Source organism: Corythoichthys intestinalis, chromosome 10 (genome assembly GCF_030265065.1).
Source record: "Corythoichthys intestinalis isolate RoL2023-P3 chromosome 10, ASM3026506v1, whole genome shotgun sequence".
Lineage (NCBI taxonomy): Eukaryota > Metazoa > Chordata > Actinopteri > Syngnathiformes > Syngnathidae > Corythoichthys > Corythoichthys intestinalis.
The window spans coordinates 57,093,222-57,117,832 of NC_080404.1; the positions used below are offsets into that span (position 1 = coordinate 57,093,222).

The following is a 24,611-nucleotide window of genomic DNA, read 5'->3' on the forward strand; positions in this document are numbered from 1 at the left end:
CACGGACTTTCAACTCCCTCTGCAGATTTTCTATGGGGTTGAGACCTGGAGACTGGCTAGGCCACTCCAGGACCTTGAAATGCTTCTTACGAAGCCATTCCTTTGTTGCCCTGGCTGTGTGTTTGGGATCATTGTCATGCTGAAAGACCCAGCCACGTCTCATCTTCAATGCTCTTGCTGATGGAAGGAGATTTTCACTCAAAATCTCTCAATAACATGGCCCCATTCATTCTTTCCTTTACACAGATCAGTCGTCCTGGTCCCTTTGCAGAAAAACAGCCCCAAAGCATGATGTTTCCACCCCCATGCTTCACAGTGGGTATGGTGCAATTCAGTATTCTTTTTCCTCCAAACAAGAGAACCTGTGTTTCTACCAAAAAGTTCTATTTTTGGTTTCATCTGACCATAACACATTCTCCCAGTCCTCTTCTGGATCATCCAAATGCTCTCTGGCAAACCGCAGAAGGATTTCAGTCCCTGGCAGCGCATTGTGTTACTGATAGTAGCCTTTGTTACTGTGGTCCCAGCTCTCTGTAAGTCATTCACTAGGTCCCCCCGTGTGGTTCTGGGATTTTTGCTCCCCGTTCTTGTTATCATTTTGACGCCACGGGGTGAGGAGGGAGTTGAAAGTCTGTGATGCCCAACAACAGCCCCAAAACATCACTGCTCTAGAGGAGATCTGCATGGAGGAAGGGGCCAAAATACCAGCAACAGTGTGTGAAAAGCTTGTGAAGAGTTATAGAAAACGTTTGGCCTCCGTTATTGCCAACAAAGGGTACATAACAAAGTATAAAGATGCACTTTTGGTATAGACCAAATAATTATTTTCCACCATGATTTGCAAATAATTTTTAAAAAAAATCAAACAATGTGATTTTCTGCTGTTTTTTCCACATTCTGTCTCTCATGGTTGAGGTTTACCCATGTTGACAATTACAGGCCTCTCTAATATTTTCGGTTGGGAGAACTTGAACAATTAGTGGTTGACTAAATACTTATTTGCCCCACTGTATTTCTTATACAAGTAGTCCCCGGTTATGACGTAGTTAATTTACGCGATTTCGACTTTACGGCGTCAGTCTCGTCCGCCATTTTGTATCCAGTCGTTTTGATTTTTTCTGTCGCATAAGCAGTACCTTATTGTACCTCACAGTATCTTTTTTTTTTTTTTTTTTTTTTTAAATTTATTAATGGATTGGCCCGAATATAAGACGGCCCTGATTATAAGATGACCCCCTCTTTTTCAAGACTCATGTTTGAAAAAAGACTTTTTGAACAACAAATTAATTTTTATCCAGAAAATAATTACAGTACATCTGAAACAAATTATAACAATATATTCGAGAGAGAAAAAAAAATGTTATTTTGCCTCATTCAAATCTTAGTATCTGAACATTTAAATATGCAAACTTAAGTGCAATCATATTCGTAAATGAATGGCTTCTGCTATTTGAACTGTAAATAAACCAATCTATTGTGATAAAACAACAAAACTGCAAAAATTGCATTAACCATCAGAGTGAAGTCTAACTGTAACTGTAGTCTTGAGACAAATCTGAATAAGGAAAAGCATTGCAATAAAATAATGCAAACTGGTTAAACTTGAGAGTAGCTGAGATCTGTCATGACAGAACATCGCTTCAATGATATCTGGCGCCATCTAGCGTCGTGAATGGGTATAATGTGTAGACCGCGAATCTCAGACGACCTCCACTTTTTCAGTCTTATTTCAATGCAAAAAAACACCGTCTTATATTCAGGCCAATACTGTAACTGGAATACTTTTTTGAGGCGTAATCAGTCATTAAATTACTTTTTCAAGCAATCTGTGACAACACTGCGCTTGGCTCATTTACACACAGATACTCCACCTCGCTATGGCTAACCTTCATTCCCCTCCTTTCCAGGGTAAACCTCTACTTCCTCATCCACCTGTTCCCTGCTCTCACTCCAGCAGAAAAACATGAAAACGAAATTGCTGATAGGAGGAGTCTAATTTAAGAGTGTTATAATACAAACGAGTGAGGTTGGCACACCAGTGATAAATATCCTAAACTCAACAAGGCTTAGGCTTTTGTGGTGATCAGTGTCCCGTAGACTATCTACCTTCTCTGAGAGATTACGCAGCAACAAGCTGTGGAGGGCCTCAGAGCGTCTAATTGAAAACCAGAGAAATCCCAGCATCACAACAGTCACAATAAGAGCTCCCTGGAGAATAACAGGTATTAGCCTTGTCCATATTACAACTTGTCTGCTGATATAAGCTTGGTCATAGCAGAATGGAGGCAGAGCATCAGGGTGCAGCAGTGCAGACAGATAGAGATATGTGTGAAGAGGAAGCCTGGGGGAAATAATCGTGTTTACCGCCGCTGGGAAACCATTTTACTGCAGGTTTTTCCACCCCAAAACGAATGGCTTCCTATGATGAAGCAACCCGTGTTCACTATCTATCCACAGTCGTTGCTGAGGTGGACCTACAGTATGTACAGTGCCTTGCAAAAGTATTCGGCCCCCTTGAATCTTGCAACCTTTCGCCACATTTCAGGCTTCAAACATAAAGATATGAAATTTAATTTTTTTGTCAAGAATCAACAACAAGTGGGACACAATCGTGAAGTGGAACAACGTTTATTGGATAATTTAAACTTTTTTAACAAATAAAAAACTGAAAAGTGGGGCGTGCAATATTATTCGGCCCCCTTGCATTAATACTTTGTAGTGCCACCTTTTGCTCCAGTTACAGCTGCAAGTCGCTTGGGGTATGTTTCTATCAGTTTTGCACATCGAGAGACTGACATTCTTGCCCATTCTTCCTTGCAAAACAGCTCGAGCTCAGTGAGGTTGGATGGAGAGTGTTTGTGAACAGCAGTCTTCAGCTCTTTCCACAGATTCTCCATTGGATTCAGGTCTGGACTTTGACTTGGCCATTCTAACACCTGGATACGTTTATTTTTCAACCATTCCATTGTAGATTTGGCTTTATGTTTTGGATCATTGTCCTGTTGGAAGATAAATCTCCGTCCCAGTCTCAGGTCTTGTGCAGATACCAACAGGTTTTCTTCCAGAATGTTCCTGTATTTGGCTGCATCCATCTTCCCGTCAATTTTAACCATCTTCCCTGTCCCTGCTGAAGAAAAGCAGGCCCAAACTATGATGCTGCCACCACCATGTTTGACAGTTGGGATGGTGTGTTCAGGGTGATGAGCTGTGTTGCTTTTACGCCAAACATATCGTTTTGCATTGTGGCCAAAAAGTTCAATTTTGGTTTCATCTGACCAGAGCACCTTCTTCCACATGTTTGGTGTGTCTCCCAGGTGGCTTGTGGCAAACTTTAAACGAGACTTTTTATGGATATCTTTGAGAAATGGCTTTCTTCTTGCCACTCTTCCATAAAGGCCAGATTTGTGCAGTGTACGACTGATTGTTGTCCTATGGACAGACTCTCCCACCTCAGCTGTAGATCTCTGCAGTTCATCCAGAGTGATCATGGGCCTCTTGGCTGCATCTCTGATCAGTTTTCTCCTTGTTTGAGAAGAAAGTTTGGAAGGACGGCCGGGTCTTAGTAGATTTGCAGTGGTCTGATGCTCCTTCCATTTCAATATGATGGCTTGCACAGTGCTCCTTGAGATGTTTAAAGCTTGGGAAATCTTTTTGTATGCAAATCCGGCTTTAAACTTCTCCACAACAGTATCTCGGACCTGCCTGGTGTGTTCCTTGGTTTTCATAATGCTCTCTGCACTTTAAACAGAACCCTGAGACTATCACAGAGCAGGTGCATTTATACGGAGACTTGATTACACACCGGTGGATTCTATTTATCATCATCGGTCATTTAGGACAACATTAGATCATTCAGAGATCCTAACTGAACTTCTGGAGTGAGTTTGCTGCACTGAAAGTAAAGGGGCCGAATAATATTGCACGCCCCACTTTTCAGTTTTTTATTTGATAAAGTTGAAATTATCCAATAAATGTTGTTCCACTTCACGATTGTGTCCCACTTGTTGTTGATTCTTGACAAAAAAATTAAATTTCATATCTTTATGTTTGAAGCCTGAAATGTGGCGAAAGGTTGCAACATTCAAGGGGGCCAAATACTTTTGCAAGGCACTGTATATAGAACTAGATGCAAAACGACAGACTCGGCTGCGTTAACAACATTGAAGTATTGAAAACCAGATGCGTTAGTAAACAGCCGCCATCTTAAAGCAGAAGACTTCCCTAGTAGGCTGTTGTGAACCTTCCAAGCGAACCTAATTAACTTTTTATCTAAAATACTCCTAAATCGGCAAAATCTTGACTTGAATCTATCTTCAAAACAGTTTTAAAACTTTCACATGTCGAAAGTAGACAGAAGGGAAATTATGGAATAACGGGAGCAATTTTAACAACTCTAACAGTTGATTTGCAAAATTAGATGAATTGAATGTAGTTTAAAGCTGCTGATACAGAATGGGGACTTGAGTATTTTATTTACTGTTTTAAAATGTTTACTTGATACTGAAATAGTCGTTTATTTAAATCTGAGAAGCTTTTTATACATTTTTTGTAACTAATGCACGAAACATTAGAAGCATCTAATAGCTTGGGGGATTTGTGGGATTTTCCACTGAGGTTGTTGGCTTGTTTTGCTTTTTTAAGACAGTTTACAATATTATTTGCACGTTTTACTGACTGACTATGCCATTTCTGCTTTTTATTTAGAATGTTTTGTGTTTGTCACACAGGTCAGTTTCTTGTTACCAACCGTTGTGTGTTATTCAAACTCACCTAATTCAACTGGCTAGTTATCAAGAGTACTAAAACCTTTTTCAACATGAGTCTGACAGCTAAGTAAGGAGGCTAAATAACTTTAAACTTTAACACATGCTCAGATAGGTTGGTATCGGTATCGGCCAGTATCGGTATCGGATCGGAAGTGCAAAACAATATCGGTATCGGATCGGAAGTGCAAAAACCTGGATCGGGACATCCCTAATCAAAACCTCTATTCGTCTTGTTGTTTATGTTATTTTGTAGAACGAAAACATTATTCAGATGTTTGGGATGTCACAAAAGCGAAAAATAGCTGTGTTAAGTCAAAGCTATATTTGAAATGTATGCTTTTACAAAAAGCTCAATTTCTCGTTAGAAATTGGAAAATTGCTCAAACTAAGCTCTTTTCTTATGCTGATTTCCAAAGAGTGGAAAAAGATATGAACTTTTTTTCCTGCTGAAAGAAGAGAGTCTAATCTTTCTTTTGGTGGATTCCATGTTTATATAGCAATAGAACAGAATTTTTTTGTTGGCCTTGCAAAATCAGTCAAAATCCAGTAAAACGGCCGGGAGCGAAGGGCGTTGCTCCGGTAAAAATGCCGGGGAGTGAATGAGTTAAGATGGCGTGCGCACAGGACACGCCGGCGCGTCCACCGAACTTTGAGGGCTAAGTTTATTTTTTTGTCCCATCGCTGACATTTGCTGTAATGACGTGAAAATGAGACGTATCACGTTTGTATCTATTTAAACAACGACTGCCTGCAGGATTCCATATCAAACCCCCTGGAGGTCAGTATTTTCTGCCGTTCCCCAAACGGAACAGATCCAATCCGAAAGAAAGAATTGTCTAAACGTAAAGAAAGGGATGGGAAAGGGCTTAAGATGGGATTAGTTGTGCTTGCATGTGACAAAAGAGATGGAAGCACACAAAGATGAACAAGAGGCTGATATAAAAGGCTTCAGGGATGTCCTTTCATTTACGGGGGCGGCCGGCTGATTTTTCCTCTGCTTGTTCTTGTACTATCATTACGGCACAGTGGCGTGGCTACACAAACTTTACACAATAGATTAACTCTTATCCTGGCAGCCAGCAAAGTCTCATGTTGTAACTCGTTGTAATATAAGTCACAGAAATAGAGGGTTACTGAGATTTTTTTTTTTATTCCCGAAAAGTATGTTTTCTTCAACTTTGTTTTATTGTCTCATATACAGGTAGCCCCCAGGTTACGCTGTACCCGATTTACGAGGTTTTTTTTTGTTTTTTTAAATAATGTTGATTTTTGTTTTGTGATGCATGCTTTTATTTTGGCGCAGGAAGTATAGAGCAGGTAGTACTTCCGCACGCGTTTTTGCACACACGAAGAAGAGTGCACGCGCACACACGAGGAAGGGCAAATTAGCGCTCACGAAGAAGTCGTGCAGCCGAGTGAGAAAGAGAGGGAGGGGAAAGTTTACAGCTGCAAGCCTGCGCGCACATTTGTTGCTTGTGAAACATCCACAGAGGCAACACCTGTATATACTGCTTATTGGGCGTCTACAGTTGTGACCGAATACTCGGGGTGAGTTTATGTGATTGTTTTTGACGATGTTTGGATGCTAACTGGTACATGCTAATCGTTTGCGTGGATTGTTATTGCTTATATTTAAGATGAAACAGACTTACAGCGATCGCTCGTGAAACCGGTGTGTCCGCACCGCGCCGACCGCGTTCCGATCCCATCTCGCTCAGGTCAGGACTCGAATCCGCGCCGCACGACGCGTCCACTCGGCAGGGGGAAACACTCACTGCTAGGCCATAAGCTAGAGCTAGCAGCCTAGCCGCCAGCGCAGCCACATGAAGGCCCCGGAGGGAAGGTGTTTCCACGCACCGCCCACACACGCGGACCTGCGTGTACCCGTTACACTCACCCCTCGAAAACATTTGCTGCCGATCCGGGTCGCGGCACCAATAAAACCGGTGTGTCCGCGCCGAGCGCGTTCCGATCCCATTTCGCTCAGGTCAAGACTCAAACACGCGCCGCACGACGCGTCCACTCAGCAGGAAAAAACACTCACCGCTAGGCCATAAGCTCGAGCTAGCATAGTCTCCCTCTCCCTCCTGCTGCTTTTCTGGGTCTGGCAGTGCACTGGAGTTGCATAATTAAGTTAACGATGATTGACAGACTTTATGGTTTGATCTTGCCAGAGATGCTTGGAAGCAGAAACTTCATAGCGCCGCATGCGTCAATCATCGTTTAGCTTGTTAAACAGTTGTTGTGGCAATTCATTGTGTATAAGTGAGCAGCTTGAGTGGATTTGAGTGGACTCACTTAATGAAGCATTTAATAAAGAGAAGCATTTTTCCACTTTATTTTTGTTTAAAAATAATTTGGTGGGATAGTAACAGGTTTAAAACTAATTATAATTATCACATTTGAAGTGCTTAAAAACCATTCATATATATATGTATACAGTATATACAGTATATGTATATACAATAAATACAGTATACGTATATACCGTATTGGCCCGAATATAAGACGGCCCTGATTATAAGATGGCTCCCTCTTTTTCAAGACTCAAGTTTGAAAAAAGACTTTTTGAACACCAAATTAATTTTTTTTACAGAAAATAATCACAGTACACCCAAAACAAATGATTATAACAATATATTTGAGGGAAAAAGCATGTTATTTTGCCTCATTCAAATCTTAATATCTGAACATTTCAATATGTGAACTAAAGTGCAATCGCATTCATAAATGAATGGCTTCTGGTTTTTGAAATGTAAATAAACCAATCTATTGTGATAAAACAATAAAACAACAAAATTGCAATAACTGCATTAACCATCAAAGTGAAGTCTAACTGTAACTGTAGTCTTGAAACAAATCTGAATAAGGAAAAACATTGCAATAAAATAATGCAAACTGGTTAAACTTGAGGGTAGCTGAGATCTATCATGACAGAACATCGCTTCAATGATATCTGGCGCCATCTAGCGTAGTGAATGGGGAGAGTAGCTGAGATCTGTCATGATAGAACATCGCTTCAATGACAACTGGGGCCATCTAGCGTCGTGAGTGGTTATAATGTCTAGACCGCGAATATAAGATGACCCCCACTTTTTCAGTCTTATTTCAATGTAAAAAACATTGTCTTATATTCGGGCCAATACGGTATATAAAGTTTTTTTTTTAAATATACTTTTGGGAAAAAGTGAAAAAACCTTATATCTATTGTAACTCTTTCCATTGCTAAATTGAATAAATACATTAAACACACAAAGCTACTTCGCAGTTTTTCCCTTATCAAGGCGGGTTCTGGTCCCCATTAACCACGAAACACGAGGGATCGCTGGAATTTCATTTTTATCTTTGATTCATTCTGTGTTGATGTCACGAGCAGCTGAAAAAAGTCAGCAAACCACACGGACATCTGAGGTCGTCATTTTGGTGCTCAGCTTAGCTCCAATGTCTTGGCAAGGACAGTACAATGATGTATAATACATGTTTTTGGACAGTTATTTTGACATTTAGAGGGTAATTAGGGGTACTCAAAGGGTTAATTCCGAATTACGCGAGAATTCGAGTTACGTTGCCAGCGTCGTAACAGAACTTATTCATAACCCAGGGACTACCCGCATAAAATTTTGCTCTACATATGTATATGCTGATTACTGTATTCAGTCATGGACGAAATTACCTGAACCCCTAGAATTTTTCCAGTAAAATACAACATTTCTCACAGAAATGAATGAAATTACAAATGTTTTCCGTATGAATGTGTTCATTTCTTGGATGTGTATGGGAAAAACACAAAAAAATTTGAAGAGGAAAGCCAAAATGTACACAATTTTACACCGAATGCAAAAAAGGGGCTGGACAAAATTGACCTCAACTCAAAATTTGGTTGCTCATTCTTTAGAAGACATACAAGAAAGCATTCGCTTCCTATACCCATCAACAAGTTTGGCGCACCTTTCAGATGGAATTTTGGACCGCTCTTCTTTTGCGAACTGTTCCAGGTCTCTCAGATTTGAAGAGTACCTTCTTGCAACAGCACTTTTGAGATCTCTCCATTGTGTTCAGTATGATTTATATCCGGACTCATAGTTGGCCACCTCAGAATTCTCCAGCGCTTTTTCTACAACTATTTCTTGGTGCTATTTGAGATATTTTTGGGGTCATTGTCCTGTCGGCTCACCCATGACCTCTGACGCAGACCCAGTTTTCTGACCATATGCTGTCTATAAAAATCGGAAAGCAATAAAACAAATAACAAAAAGTGCTTAAATACGGACATGAAAAAGGTGTAGAAACCCTAAATATTGGACGGACTAATTATTGTACGCACAATATGTCTGTTAGCAAGTAAAGACGAGGCCGTGGTCGCAAGGTAAGGCCATCGGCGCTTTGATGTGTCATTCTCATGGGTCGTTGACGTCAGGGAGATGAGGTGTGGGACCGTCTACACGATTGCTAGCTTGTCTTAGGGGAATGTTTGAAGTGCATAATGAGTGACATTTTGGATTTGTTTGTCCCGCAGAAAAAAAAAATCAATATCATGACTAGAAAGAAATGAAAGCAGCTATTAAAATGCCTGTTAGAGGGTCATTTCTTTTTATGGTGTGTGGAGTTAAATGATCCCCACTGCCTAATGTTACAAACGGGCTAACCCTCCGAGAAAGGTATTGTTTATCCCATGATAGTCAATTTTTATGATGTGTTTTCATTAAAATTACTAATGGGCTCAATGACAGATTAGGAAGTTATGCTTACATTGTAACAAATACGTCAAAAAATTACATTGCAGATTTGCCCTTATTTGTTGTTGTTGTATTCAATTACTAGTCAAATGAACTTTGTAGCACAATTTTGTATATCTGTGTGTGCGGAAATGCAATGACATGCTAGTAATTGAAACAAGTTCCTTTCCGACGCTGGCAAATTTCTGCGTAAATCAAAGAATTAACCCTTTATGTAGCCCAAAATAAAATTTGTAGATATATACATTTCATTTTATTCACGTAAACGTATATCTGTTCATTTCATATCATATCGTTTTATCTAGGTAGGGGCCGGCACTAGGCTGCGACCTGTTTTTTTTCCCACTGTTTGTGTAGACGGCAAATGTAAACTGTATGAATTGGAAGATCGAGGCAGATCTTCTTGAGAGCACTTCGTGGTGTTAACAAAAAAAATGCCACATGGCAAAATCCATTTCGCTTTACAAATTTCAAATTTTGCCATGTGGCAATTTTTCTCCATGTGGCAAAATTAATTTTGCCATGTGGCATTTTGTCATGTGGCAAAATTGATTTTGCCATGTGGCATTTTTTACATGCGGAAAAATGGATTTTCCCATGCAGGGGTCGCGTTAACCGAATATTTTCCGTCGTTGACCGATTTTTTAAAACGGTGACGGACAAAACTGAAGTCCATCTGTCATTTTGACCGGTTGCAATTCACACCCCAGACCACAGCGTGGCGAGTGAGCATATTAATTAGCTATTGTCTCACTTGATGGCCTTACTCTGAAAAATGTCAAGGCAACTGAGTGTCCGAAGTTTCTTCAAAAAGCCCCAAAACGACGATGGTGTTGATAAAAGAGGTGAAAAAACAGGGACTGCTTAAGCGGGCACGCAATTCAAGTCCATGCGCACCAGGAGGAAAGTGTGAGACTACGTTCAGGCCACAGCAGCTGAACTGTTAATTTCATTGTTCCATATGCTACATATGGTTGGCTACCTACCTACTGGGGCCACAGTCAGCTGTTTTTGTCACTGTGGAGAAAAAGTTACATATTCATCTGCTTGATGTGTGATGGCACGGTGTGGATTCTCTGTTAAGCTTGTTCGGACAGAATATTAATTTAAAATGAATGAAAACTAAATACTATTGAATATGTTGAAGCGGTATGCAAAGTTAAGAGTCTTGTTAGCTGTAGGTGCACTATCCTATTCCCCTCACTATCCACTCGCGGGGGCCTGTGCTTGTCAGTGACGTTCCTTATTTTCACTATATGATTATACAACCTTAACATTTGTTAATAATACGCTCTGTGTGTAGCTTTTCCTTTTTAAATGGGCACTTATAAGCGAACGCAAGAAGTAACAACGGGAACATTTTTAAACAGGCATTTCACGGGAGAGCATTTCGACTCTTCGGCCAATCATATAGCGAGAGTGAGTGGATAGTGAGGGGACCGCGCGCGGCTCTTAAGTGTCTCTGTCACGTGACTGTCGTAGCCGGTAACGCACTCGGCCAAATGGACACACAAGTACGGAAGGTGAATTATGCCAAACAAAGGGTCACCACAATGTCATTATCATCATTTAAAAAATTTAAGTGACGGGTAAAAATAGATTATGACCGGATTTTTATGACCCTGTCAGTCAAAATGACAGACAACGAAAAAGTCTAGCGCAACCTCTGTTCCCATGTGTCATTTTTTTTTGCCATGTGGCGAAATGGATTTTGCCATGTGGCAAAACTGATTTTGCCATGTGGCATTTTTTTCCCCATGTGGCAAAATGTCGCATGGACAGTCTCACCAATTTTGAGGAGGATCCAACCAACTCCCTAAGCAACACAGTCCCAAATGTGCACCCTGTAAATCGACAAAAAAATTCCTATTTGATCCAAAATACCAGATTTCCTGTTGGATTTAGAATATGGGTGTACAAGACTTTTTGGAGCAGTTTTGCATAAGGTATCGACTCCCCAAATTTCATCGCTCTATGTTGAAAAAACCTATATGGAGTGGCCTTTTTGAAAATTTCAGGGGGGGCGCTACTGGGACATTTTGTTACATTTTTTTGCAACGTTGAAAAATTATCGAAATTTACGCAAAGCCGCATGTATGTGCAAATTTTGGTGAGTTTTTGTGCATGTTCAAGGCCTCCAAATTGGCCATTTTCATTTGCAATCCTTTGCATTACAATAGAGCTCTCACGCCAGTTGGTGCATGGGTCTTAATAATATGAAGTATATGGCAGTTTAACATGTATCATTTGAAATTTTCCTCCAATGTGGCCTATTTTTCAGAACCACCTGAGACTGGAGATTTTTAATTACTAATGCGAGTTGTGTATCAGCGCTCCAATAAGAATTCCTCTCATGCATGAACATCAGTGGTTTTGGCATGAACCATCCATTCCAGTATCTTTCCACCATCATAACAAACAAACGCATCGCAAAAATACGGCATTCTCTTGTGCACATAAAATCCCAGATATGACTTCTGATTGGCTGCGGCGAAGAAAATCCACAAGTTAAGCCCGACAATCATCAACATAACTCACAGCTGCAATTAAGAACCTGTTTATCTTAATTACTGAACTAATGAGACGAGTCCCGCAGGAACAAGCGGATCTCTTTGAGGACATAGAGAGAGGAGGAACACCAGAGACTTTGTTCAGTTAACCTTAAGTCAGCGATCGTGCATGTAGGAGAATCTCGAGCGAAATATGACATTTACCTTAAACAAAAGCACAAGCACTTGTGAGCCATCGACTCAGAGGAGACACTCATGCCCCCTTATGGGTCCTGTGCAACTCTTGCCCTTCCACCTTTATGTTCTGCCATTACATCACCCTTCCACTTTCATTATCTTTCAAACTTATAATGATTTTATCAAGCCCCATAGGGGCTTAGTGCAGTGCAATAACTTATTTTTAAATGACTGGGAATACGTTGCACCACGTAATTAATGTCTTTTTAATGTTCTTCTCCTCTGGAGCTTGACTCGTCCCTTCAACTTTGCAACAAATACACTCCAACACAACAACAAGCAGTGTTGTCGGTAATGCGTTAACTAGAGATGTCCCAATCGATCGGGTCCGATCACGTCATTTTCAAAGTATCGGAATCGGCAAAAAAATATCGGACATGCCTTTTTTAATATATATATACAGTGGGGAGAACAAGTATTTGATACACAGTCAATGGGAAAACCCATTGGCAGTGTATCAAATACTTGTTCTCCCCACTGTATATATAATCGTTTTCTAATTGTATTTAACGTTGCAGACAAAATTTCTTACACTCATCCAGAGTCTTTAGTTTTGGCTTAAAGTGGGGCTGTCAAATTTATCGCGTCAGCGGCAGTAATAACATTAAGATATTTAACGCAATTAACGCATGCGCTGCACTATCCGCTCACGCAATGTCGCATTCAATCTATAACGGCACCGTATTACGTATTCATAGAACTAAAAGGCAACGTAAAATGAGTAGAGAGAATTTTGGCAGGCTTTGAAGCCTTTTTTTAATTGGTTAAAGCCTTACAGTCCCTCTCTCAACAATCCCACGAGAAATATCATGGGAAGCAATGTGGGGAAGAAATGTAGTAGTTGATCTTTTTCTTAACACCCTATTTTATTTCCCAACGCTGAGAAGATATATCAATTGGTACCATTACGCACAGTCATGGTTGCACTTCCCATCATGCATTTGGGCAGAAGTTAAATGGCTGCAGTATCATTTACTGAAAGCTCATAAAAATCCACTAGATGGCAATATTTAATCACAATATACAAAGTCACACTATCCTTTAAGAATTACAAGTCTTTCTATCCGTGGATCCCTCTCACAGAAAGAATGTTAATAATGTACATGCCATCTTGAGGATTCATTGTCATAATAAACAAATACAGTACTTATGTACTGTATGTTGAATGTATATATTCGTCTGAGTTTTATTCATTTTTTTCTTAATGCATTGCCAAAATGTATATGATCGGAAAAAATTATCGGGAATGATTGGAATTGAATCGGGAGCAAAAAAAAAAAAAAAGCAATCGTAATGGGAAATATCGGGATTGGCAAATACTCAAACTAAAACAAACGATCGGATCGGGAGCAAAAAAACCTGATCGGAACAACCCTAGCGTTAACACGTTACTGTAATCTAGGGGTGCACGATATCTATTTTTTGAAACCAATACCGATATCGATAACTTCCTGCTCCTCAAAGCCGATACCGATATCGATAACCGATAGTAAATATATCATTTTAAAAATGTATAACCTGAGTTTTTGAACACCTGGAGGTTTAAAAAAAAAAAAAAATAGCGGTGGATTCAACATAGATTTGCCTTTGATCTCATCAGATGTTTCATAATGACAAGAACAAAACAGTGCATTTCACTTCTGCACTGCCTGACAGCCAGCTAAGAACGAATGCACTTCCATAAACCACAAGGCTTGGTCTTTTCTTGCTATTATGGAAAGACAATCGTCTTAATATTGTGAAAGTACAACAGAAAAATACACATATTCAGTACTCAATATACAACATACTGCACAATACACTTATATACACAACTATTATATGTTTAGCATAGCACACTAGCTTGCGCTACTAAAGCATTGGCTGGCTTCTATAACACAACTTATGAAGTTCTGTACATATGACCCTTCACCAAAGAAGTAAACATATTTTGCACATCCATACATTATAGTAAACATAAAATACTTACATATATTTCCGAGGTGGAAACGTAACAGAAAGCATTCACGACTGTTAATGCTACCGCTAGACACCGCAATGTGTAAGTGAACCAAACTTGCCTGGCACAGCCAGAATATTCTCCCTGTATTTTTCAAACACTGTGAGAAATGGTCTGGGACCCAGCCCATTAACGGCCTCTCGAGCAAGGTACAAAATCTATCGTCCAATCAGATTCCTTTACTTGTGTTCTTAACGAGTAACGTCACGCTTGCGCGCCGGAAGTCGTCTCTACAACAACACAGATGGGAAACGGGAGAGCCGAGAATATGTTCCAATCCACGGTAAAATCAGTTTTAAATGACCAAAAACACATCGACACGAGTCATTGACAACAGTCTGTCTCGCGCTAGCCATGTTGAATAAACTCCGTTATCCTCGTATGTTTCCTTCCGCGCGCAAGTCCCTCGTCCTGCCCTCGTCGCCTTACTAACGTCACGTCTGCCCTTCGCTGATTGGTCCACTCCGCTGTCTGTTTGCTGTGGCTTGCTCCGCCCTGGAAATTTTATCCGCTGAATGGTGGCCAGACTCAATAGGTGGAACAGCGGTGAGTCTGGTGTACCAGGCAAGCAAAAAATAACTGTGTTAAAGTCAGGGTTTAGTTATGTTTGAAATGTATGCTTTCACAAAAAGCTCAATTTCTCTGTTTTTTCATCAGAAATTGGAAAATTGCTCAAACTAAGCTATTTTCTTATGCTGATTTCTAAAGAGTGGAAAAAGATATGAACTTACTTTTTTTCTGCTGAAAGAAAAGAGTCTAATCTTTCTTTTGGTGGGTTTCATGTTTATATAGCAATAGAACAGAATTTTTTGTGGGCCTTGCAAAATCAGTCAAAATCCAGTAAAATGGCTGGGAGTGAAGGGCCTTGCTCTGGTAAAAATGCCTGGGAGTGAATGAGTTAACAAGCAGAGGTTTTTCGAGTGTCCCAGAACTTGTGAAACTCATTCATTCATTATTTCATTCAATTATCCATGCCGCTTTTCCTCACTAGGGCCACGGGGGTGCTGGAGCGTATCCCAGCTAACTCCGGTCAGTAGGCGGGGTACACCCTGAATTGGTTGCCAGCCAATCGCAAGGCACAATGAGACATACAACCATTCACGCACACACTTTAATCAGCCTACCACGCATGTTTTTGGGATGGAAAGAAAACCGGAGAAAACCCACACAGTTAAAAAAAAAAAACGCATTCATCAAGGTTTTGTCGGCCGTGATTTGTGTGTATCCGTCCGCCGAAACAGCCTGAAAGCAAAGATATCAATACACCTGCTCCTCTGCTATTGGATGCATTGTCGACATAAGCGCAGCAACGCTGTGAAAATTGAACAAGTTTCTGTTTTGGGCTCCACCCCTCAGCGAAAATTCACTCAAGACTTGCCACTCCATCCAAAACGGCCACCACAGCCGAGAAGTTCCCTCCCACATACACAATGAATGGGTTGCCTTGCACCCTTTCACACTTGTGTGAAACGGCCTTAAACATACTAGTGTTACACATGTGGAGTCAAATTCCTTCATTCGACTGTCAGGTCAAGCGCTGACCTAGCAGATGGTCTGACAATGACTATCTCTATCACCCACAATTTCCCTGGTTCGCCAGGCTAATCAAGAAGTGCCAGTTCCTTTCTAGCCAACTGGCAAATTTGCTACAGCTGATGTCCTTGCATCTTGGCCTTGCTGAGGTTTTGACAGCGGATGCATAGTTTACACTTCACACGTGTTTGTTGTACTCTCATTTGGTGTTTGTTTTCATCAGGCAGACTAAAATGTGTTCATTTTACAGGATTGAATAAAGGAAAATGATACAAGCTAGGACTATTAGAGTAAGTTTGATTGAAAAACAGTTTGTGGTTTTACATTTAATATTTGGCACAGCGTATGGAGGTAAAAAAATGTTTGATGATAGCAGTATTAAAACTAGAGCTGAAACGAGTACTCGAGTAACTTGAGTTTAAAAACTGATCCGAGTAATTTTATTCACCTCGAGTAATCGTTTATTTTGACAGCTCTAAGCATCACGTTTTGCTCGGACTACTTTTAATGCGGGACAATGCACTGTCACGTGCAGAGAGGAAGAAAGGAAAGAAAAAAAAAAAAAACACTGCAGCCGACAGTCGCCACAAACGACGCTGACGTTGCTAAATACTAGCCCGCAAGATGCTACATTGGTAACAGGTAGCGTCAGATGCGTCTCATAGAGATCACATGTATGTTGAACTAGATGCGAAATGACAGACTCGGCCGCGTCTGGGCAGCGTTAGTAAACAGCCACCATCTTAAAGTAGTGGAGCGCTAAACGCTAATAAAGAGCGCTAATAAATAAGATTAACGATACTGTCGCTACTAGCTCACATAACGTTAGCCCTGCGGAGGGCTAGGTTTCAATTGATTATGACCACTGTCGATGCGTGGCTAACGTGTCTTACATACAGGCTTTAACATAACATAGCATTGTGGAGTGATGAGGGTGTAAAATAAAAACTTAATCATGCTAACTATCAATTTTAGCTCAGTAGTCATTGTTGGATAAAACACCAAGTAGCACTGGTCCCGAATGTGCTCCAATACAGCCTGTATTTATTTTGAACACTGCAAAAACTCAAAATCCTATCAGGACTTACAGTTTAGACTAACTTAAAACTTAACTAGAACTTAAAAATGGCTTGACACAAAGAGAAATTCAATTGAAACACGTGGGAAAAAAATCCTAACTTTAAAGTGATGTGTGTTATCAAGCGTAACGGCATTTTTAGGTAAGATATATATATATATATATATATATATATATATATATTTTTAATAAGATCTAAAAGTTTTTTGAGTGAAAGCAGTGAATTAGTCTTTTTTTTTTTTTTTTAAATTCTAATTACATCTGAGATGCAATTGTTGGCTGTTTTCAATAATATTCATCGAAAATAAAGACATTGATTAACTGAAAATGGTTCAAGATTAGATGAAATGTCTTGTTTTCTCATGTATATTTATAATTGCTCTTCACCTAAAAATATATTTGTTTTATCCGATTACTCGATTAATCGATAGAATTTTCAGTCGATTACTCCATTACTAAAATATTCGATAGCTGCAGCCCTAATTAAAACATTAGGCATAATCAGGGGTGCACATGCAGTTGTGGTCAAAAGTTTACATACACTTGTGAAGAACATAATGTCATGGCTCTCTTAAGTTTCCAGTTATTTCTACAACTCTGATTTTTCTCCGATAGAGTGATTGGAACAGATACTTCTTTGTCACAAAAAACATTCATGAAGTTTGGTTCTTTTATGACTTTATTATGGGTTAACAGAAAAAGTGATCAAATCTGCTGCGTCAAAAATATACATACATGGATCTGAAAAAGCAAATCCTTGATTTGAACAAGTCAGGAAAGTCACTTGGAGCCATTTCAAAGCAGCTGCAGGTCCCAAGAGCAACAGTGCAAACAATTGTTTGTAAGTATAAAGTGCATGGCAAACGCAAGCTATCACCTGCTGCTGAGAGAAAATTGGTCAGGAGGGTGAAGATTCAACCGAGAATCACCAAAAAGCAGATCTGCCAAGAATTAGAAGCTGCTGGTGTCCACAGTCAAGCGTGATTTGCATCTCCATGGACTGAGAGGCTGCCGTGCAAGAAGGAAGCCCTTGCTCCAAAAGTGGCACCTTAAGGCTCGACTGAAGTTTGCTGCTGATCACATGGACAAAGATAAGACCTTCTGGAGGAAAGTTCTGTGGTCAGACGAAACAAAAATCCAGCTGTTTGGCCACAATGCCCAGCAATATGTTTGGAGGAGAAAAGGTGAGGCCTTTAACCCCAAGTACACCATGCCTACCGTCAAGCACGGTGGGTGGTGGTACTATTATGCTGTGGGGCTGTTTTGCTGCCAATGGAACTGGTGCTTTACAGAGAGTAAATGGGATAATGAAGAAGGAGGATTACCTTCAAATTCTTCAAGATAACCTAACGTCATCAGCCCGAAGGTTGGGTCTTGGGCGCAGTTGGGTGTTCCAACAGGACAATGACCCCAAACACACATCAAAAGTGGTAATGGAATGGCTAAATCAGGCTAGAATTAAGGTTTTCGAATGGAACTTCCCAAAGTCCTGACTTAAACCCCATTGAGAACTTGTGGACAATGCTGAAGAATAAAGTCCATGTCAGAAAGCCATCAAATTTAACTGAACTGCACCAATTCTGTCAAGAGAAGTGGTCACAGATTCAACCAGAAGCTTGTGAATGGCTCCCAAAAGCGTCTAATTGAAGTGAAAATGGCCAAAGGACATGTAACCAAATATTAGCGCTGCTGTATGTATATTTTTGACCCAACAGATTTGATCACTTTTTTCTAATCAACCCATAATAAAGTCATAAAAGAACCAAACTTCATGAATGTTTTTTGTGACAAAGAAGTATCTGTTCCAATCACTCTATCAGAGAAAAATCAGAGTTGTAGAAATAACTGGAAACTCAAGAGAGCCATGACATTATGTTCTTCACAAGTGTATGTAAACTTTTGACCACAACTGTAAGTGTTCCGCGTGCGCGCTGGATGTAGACAAACGTGATTCTGGCAGTCTAGCTAAAAGATCAGATTCTCTCACCAAGAATCGAGACTGTTTTACGTCCATATCTATAAAGAATTCGGAGATTTAAGCATTTATTTACAAGAATTTTCAACGAAAAAAGCTCTTTGTGATTCCACTCTGTCAGCTTTGACGGCCTCACCAACAATGCAGGCCCCCTATTTATCAGCCCCGTGCCCCGTCAATACATTATGAAGTCTATGGCTAACCTTTAACCTAATTATGTGATTAGGCAAAGTGCCCAACCAATATTTGCAGTTTGACCTTAAGATGAAAAAAATCTGAATCTAAAGTGAACTACTTTGATTTTATGCTCCCAAAAGTCATTAACATTTGTGTTTATTTACTTTGGCTCAAGTTACCAAAGGGATTTAGAGTCATTTCTGTATTTTCACGTCACTTCACATAAGGCTAGGGAAAAAAAAAAGATGTTGAGCCAATCCAATAGCGAGAATCATTGCTCTGGATCGACATCAAAATCTAATCCGGGCCCGCTTGTCCCAAGGTTGATCTGTCCATCAATTTTTATGGAAATCCGTTTACGGGTTCATGAGATATTCTTCTGGCAGATAGACAAAGTAACTGGCAGGCAAAAACATCACATCCTTGGCAGAGAAAAATTCGGTTCAGGAATATGTAAGCGGGATCGCTGCTATATCCTTATCAGCGCCATGCAAACTGCAGCTTTGACATGTCGTCTCTGCAAATTCTGTCACTTTCTACAACCTACAGATTTCACACTGATGGATTTTAGAACTGACACTTGGGATTTTACCCAAACTTTTCACGCCGCGTGTCAAATACAATAATTGAAAGCGCTTAAGTCAACAACAACAGAGCGACATAATCGCCATGTTTGTTGAGAAATAAAATCTGTCCTTCTGGAGAAATAGTAATACCGCTTAAATAACACTCGATGAAAGCTGTCTTCCCCAAACTGTTATGATTAAGAAACATTTAGAGGCAAGCGCCCCCGTTTTTTATTGACTGCTGTGTTTGATGAGCCTTGTCGATTTTTTTTCTTTGGCATTATGATAAGCGGAGATCGATTCCACTCTCTGTGCTTTGGATGTCAAATTGATTGTGTGACTCAGACTCAAACCTGAGATGATGGTGTAGCCGATCCCTCTCGGTCGTCCCAAATCCTGATCGATGGCAGTTATCTTGCGCACTTCGTAACCCTGGACAGACACATTTGCACACACTGTCAAAATATACCATATCTTTAGGGGTGTAACGGTACACAAAATTCGGTTCGTACGTACAGTGGGGCAAATAAGTATTTAATCAACCACTAATTGTGCGAGTTCTCCCACTTGAAAATATTAGAGAGGCCTGTTATTGTCAACATGGGTAAACCTCAACCAAGAGAGACAGAATGTGAAAAACAAAAAAACAAAATCACATTGTTTGATTTTTAAAGAATTTATTTGCAAATCATGGTGTAAAATAAGTATTTGGTCTATACCAAAAGTTCATCTCAATACTTTGTTATGTACCCTTTGTTGGCAATACCGGAGGCCAAACATTTTCTGTAACTCTTCACAAGCTTTTCACACACTGTTGCTGGTATTTTGGCCCATTCCTTCATGCATATCTCCTCTAGAGCAGTGATGTTTTGGGGCTGTCGTTGGGCAACACGGACTTTCAACTCCCTCCTCACCCCGTGGCATCAAAATGATAACGGGGAGCAAAAATCCCAGAACCACACGGGGGGACCTAGTGAATGACATACAGAGAGCTGGGCCCACAGTAACAAAGGCTACTATCAGTAACACAATGCGCCGCCAGGGACTCAAATCCTGCACTGCCAGACGTTTCCCCCTGCTGAAGAAAGTACACGTCCAGGCCCGTCTGCGGTTCGCTAGAGATCATTTGGATGATCCAGAAGAGGACTGGGAGAATGTGTTATGGTCAGATGAAACCAAAATAGAACTTTTTGGTACAAACACAGGTTCTCTTGTTTGGAGGAAAAAGAATACTGAATTGCACCATACCCACTGTGAAGCATGGGGGTGGAAACATCATTCTTTGGGGATGTTTTTCTGCAAAGTGACCAGGACGACTGATCTGTGTAAAGGAAAGAATGAATGGGGCCACGTATCGAGAGATTTTGAGTGAAAATCTCCTTCCATCAGCAAGAACATTGAAGATGAGACGAGGCAGGGTCTTTCAGCATGACAATGATCCCAAACTCACAGCCAAGGCAACAAAGGAGTGGCTTCGTAAGAAGCATTTCAAGGTCCTGGAGTGAGTCTCCAGGTCTCAACCCCATAGAAAATCTGCGGAGGGAGTTGAAAGTCCGTGTTGCCCAACGACAGCCCCAAAACATCACTGCTCTAGAGGAGATCTGCGTGGAGGAATGGGTTAAAATACCAGCAACAGTGTGTGAAAAGCTTGTGAAGAGTTACAGAAAACGTTTGGCCTCCGTTATTGCCAACAAAGGATACATAATGATTTAATGAATTAATGATTAATATTTATTGATTTTATTTTTGTTTTTTACATTTACAGATTGGATGGGACTTTTTTAAAAACAAATTCATGTGCTTTAAGTCTTTACTGTTTCAAACAAAAAGTAGTTGGTAAAAAGTTAATAAAGTTATACTTTATTGTAAGTTGAACTTTTTTTCTTTTAAAAAGGACACAATGTTATGCAGAACTGCACTTATAATAATAATTTTATAAACAAATAATACTATTTATAGGGGCGGCAGAGCGTGTGTGTGTTGTATCGGGGGGGGGGGGGGGGGGGCATTTACGTCTCCCTTTTGGGGGCGTAATAGAAAATAATTGAGAAGCACTGGCCTAACTCATGCTGGGAAAGAATCACTACATACCTTCCCACAGCAAATTATTTTTCCAAAAATGTGTTATTGACATTTGATTGGGATTTATCTGTCCATTACTTCTCATTTCATTGATAGAAATATAACGTGACAGTTGTGGAGGGAGAGAAACGAAAGAGGAAGAAAGAGGTAAAAGCTTTTCGAAAGGCTTTGATCCGTTGAGCTTTCTCAGCCTCCGTGCTTCAATCAGACATGGTGGTGATACTTAAATATCCTCGTGCTGCAGTGCGAGATGGAGCGGCCCTCCCTCCCCACTCCGCAATCGCTAGTCCCCGTCCCGTCCCGTCCCGTCCTCTCACTCTCCGCAGATGAACTCGCTCCCTCCCATTGATCCCGCAAATTGCGTCTGAGGCGTGTTTATGCTTCATTTCTGCCAAAGCTGCTCCTGTCATTGACCAATTACGGCGGAATCAATTACAAGCGTTTTATAGGCTCTGATTCACAAGCGATTAAAGACTGAGAGGAAAACAACAAACATTGTACTGTACGTATTCACGTCCACACAGACTTTAGCAAAGGTAAAAGTGGCTAGAATTTCTTGCCGGAACTCCCTGACATCAATGTCGCCATGGAGCCAGAATTTTTTTTTTGAGAGTGGTGGGGTGGCTGTCAATCCTGCTAAAACCAAAAGCGGATTTTAAGGGGGGTCAGGCCCTTCTGGTGGCCGAATAGTGTCATTGCAGGTAATTGACTTTCCTATATATATAACAGTTGTAAAGCAATAAAACTGCAACAAAAATGAATGGAATGAACAAAAAAACATTTTTATAGTGGATCAAAATTATTTTTCGAGCACCTTAGACAGTCATTTACTTTGCATATAATTAAAAATTATACACAGACACACACACACACACATATATATATATATTTATATATTTTATTATTTTTAAATATAATTATTTTTTTTTTATGATTTTTTTCTTTGATTGAAAAATTTTTCAATCTCAAATATTTTTTTCGCATTCAAAAACTTTTTTCTATGATTGAAAATTTTCTTTTTTTTTGATTGAAGTGATTTTTTCTTTTTGAAATCTATATGTTTTTTTGAAGCAACTTGTTTTTTGATTGAATAATAAAGAAAAACATGTCCTAGCCAAAATGTGGCGCAAACACAAATCAACATTATTTCAATCAAAAAGTTGCTTCAATCAATAAAAAAACTTGACTTCAATCAAAAAAATAAAATAAATAAATACAATTAAAATTAAAGAAAAATAGATTTCACATGCATTTTTAGTTTTTTGAGTTTCAATTTTTTTTTTGCAAACACATTTTTTTTTAATTGAAGCGACTTCTTTTTGTTGAAAATAAATATTTTGATTGAAGCAACTTTTTTTCTTTTTTAATTGAAGCGACTTTTTTCGGATTGAATAATAAAGACCCAAATCTAACTCCATATGGCTCCGCCCAGCGGATACAATTTTTACCAATTTTTACCAAATTTTACTACATTGGCACGACACCGGCGGGCGTACCAAATTCAATGGGTGACGATCTTGGCAAAAAGTACTGCCTAAGCAGCCTGATTTAGAATTCCCCTCAAGAATGATGGGAAACAAACACTCATTGTCAACTTGTAATTCTAAATATTCTTGTAACTTAATTTTTTTGCTGACGCTGCGTTTTGGGGTCATCAACATATTGTGCCCCACCTGCTCCGAAAGTCAAACTCCGCCTATGACCAAAATTCAACGAAAACTGCTTTTGGCAGTCTTATTTTCTTGGTTAAGCCATCAAAAACTAAAGATAGACAGATATCAACCTCAAATGTCTGAAAGCACTTGTGTCAGACGGGACCTAATTACTGTGGTCCAGCTCTGATCATTACTGCACACACTCGGAATTAAGTCACCTGTACTAAATGTCAGCTCGCCTATTCGGGAGAGTTGTCTCCTTTTTGAAGAGGGTGAAGAAGTGAAATTAGTCTTACTCGAATTTGCACTCTTTTGTTTGTGAACGAAAATTAAAAAAAATAATAATTTAAATATACTGAACTGAAGAAACTGAAGCTCTCTTAGCATGTTTTGTAATTAACACATCAGCAAATTATGTGCATATTTATTGCTACCACCCCTCCAAAAAAAGAATGATAACGATACATGATAATGATTACATGATAATATCATGTAAAAAAAGATTATTATCATATGAATACATGATAATTGTGTAAAAATGTGATACTATCATGTTAAAACCTGATACTATGATGTAAAAAAACATGATAACCATCATGTAAAAATGTGATATCATCATCAACATTATGTGGAAAAACTGATGTCATGTAAAAAAGTGAGTTATCATGTGAAAGTGTGATAATAATCATGTACTAAAACGTGACAATTACAATGTAAAAATATAACATCAAGTAAAATCTTGATGCTATCATGTAAAAATTTGATAACCATCATGTTCAAATGTAATGTAATGTAAAAATGTGATAACTATCATGGAAAAACATGAATGCTATAATGCAAAAATGTGATGACCATCATGTAAAAAGGCAATACTATCATATGAAAACGTGATATTGTGTAAAAATGTCACACTATTATGTAAAAACGCGATAATTATCATGAATAAATGTGATACTATCACGTAAAAACTATAATTATCATTATAATACAATACAATTATCAGCGTAAAAGCTAAAAACTAGATGATTATCATGTAAAAACATTTTCATGTAAAAACGTGACAACTATCATGTAAAAACGTGAACGCTATCATGCAAAAATGTGATGTCTATCATGTAAAAATGCAATACTATAATGTCAAAGGTGATAATTATCATGTAAAAATGTGATAATTATTAGGGTTGTTCCGATCATGTTTTTTTGCTCCCGATCCGATCCCGATCGTTTTAGTTCGAGTATCTGCCGATCCCGATATTTCCCGATCCGATTGCTTTTTTTTGCTCCCGATTCAATTCCA

General features: G+C 39.4%; 1 protein-coding gene across 6 annotated transcripts in view; it reads right to left on the reverse strand.

Annotated features, from left to right (window-relative positions):
• Positions 1-24,611, reverse strand: part of cdh23 (cadherin-related 23) — a 494,731-nt gene that overhangs the window by 282,757 nt on the left and 187,363 nt on the right. For all 6 annotated transcript variants that reach the window (XR_009064688.1, XM_057848926.1, XM_057848928.1 and 3 more), the window contains one exon: positions 19,931-20,009. Coding sequence is in view for 5 of the 6 variants with exons in the window: in XM_057848926.1 (XP_057704909.1) it covers positions 19,931-20,009 (79 nt within the window). In the remaining variant the exon portion in view is untranslated. The remainder of the gene's footprint in view (positions 1-19,930; positions 20,010-24,611) is intronic.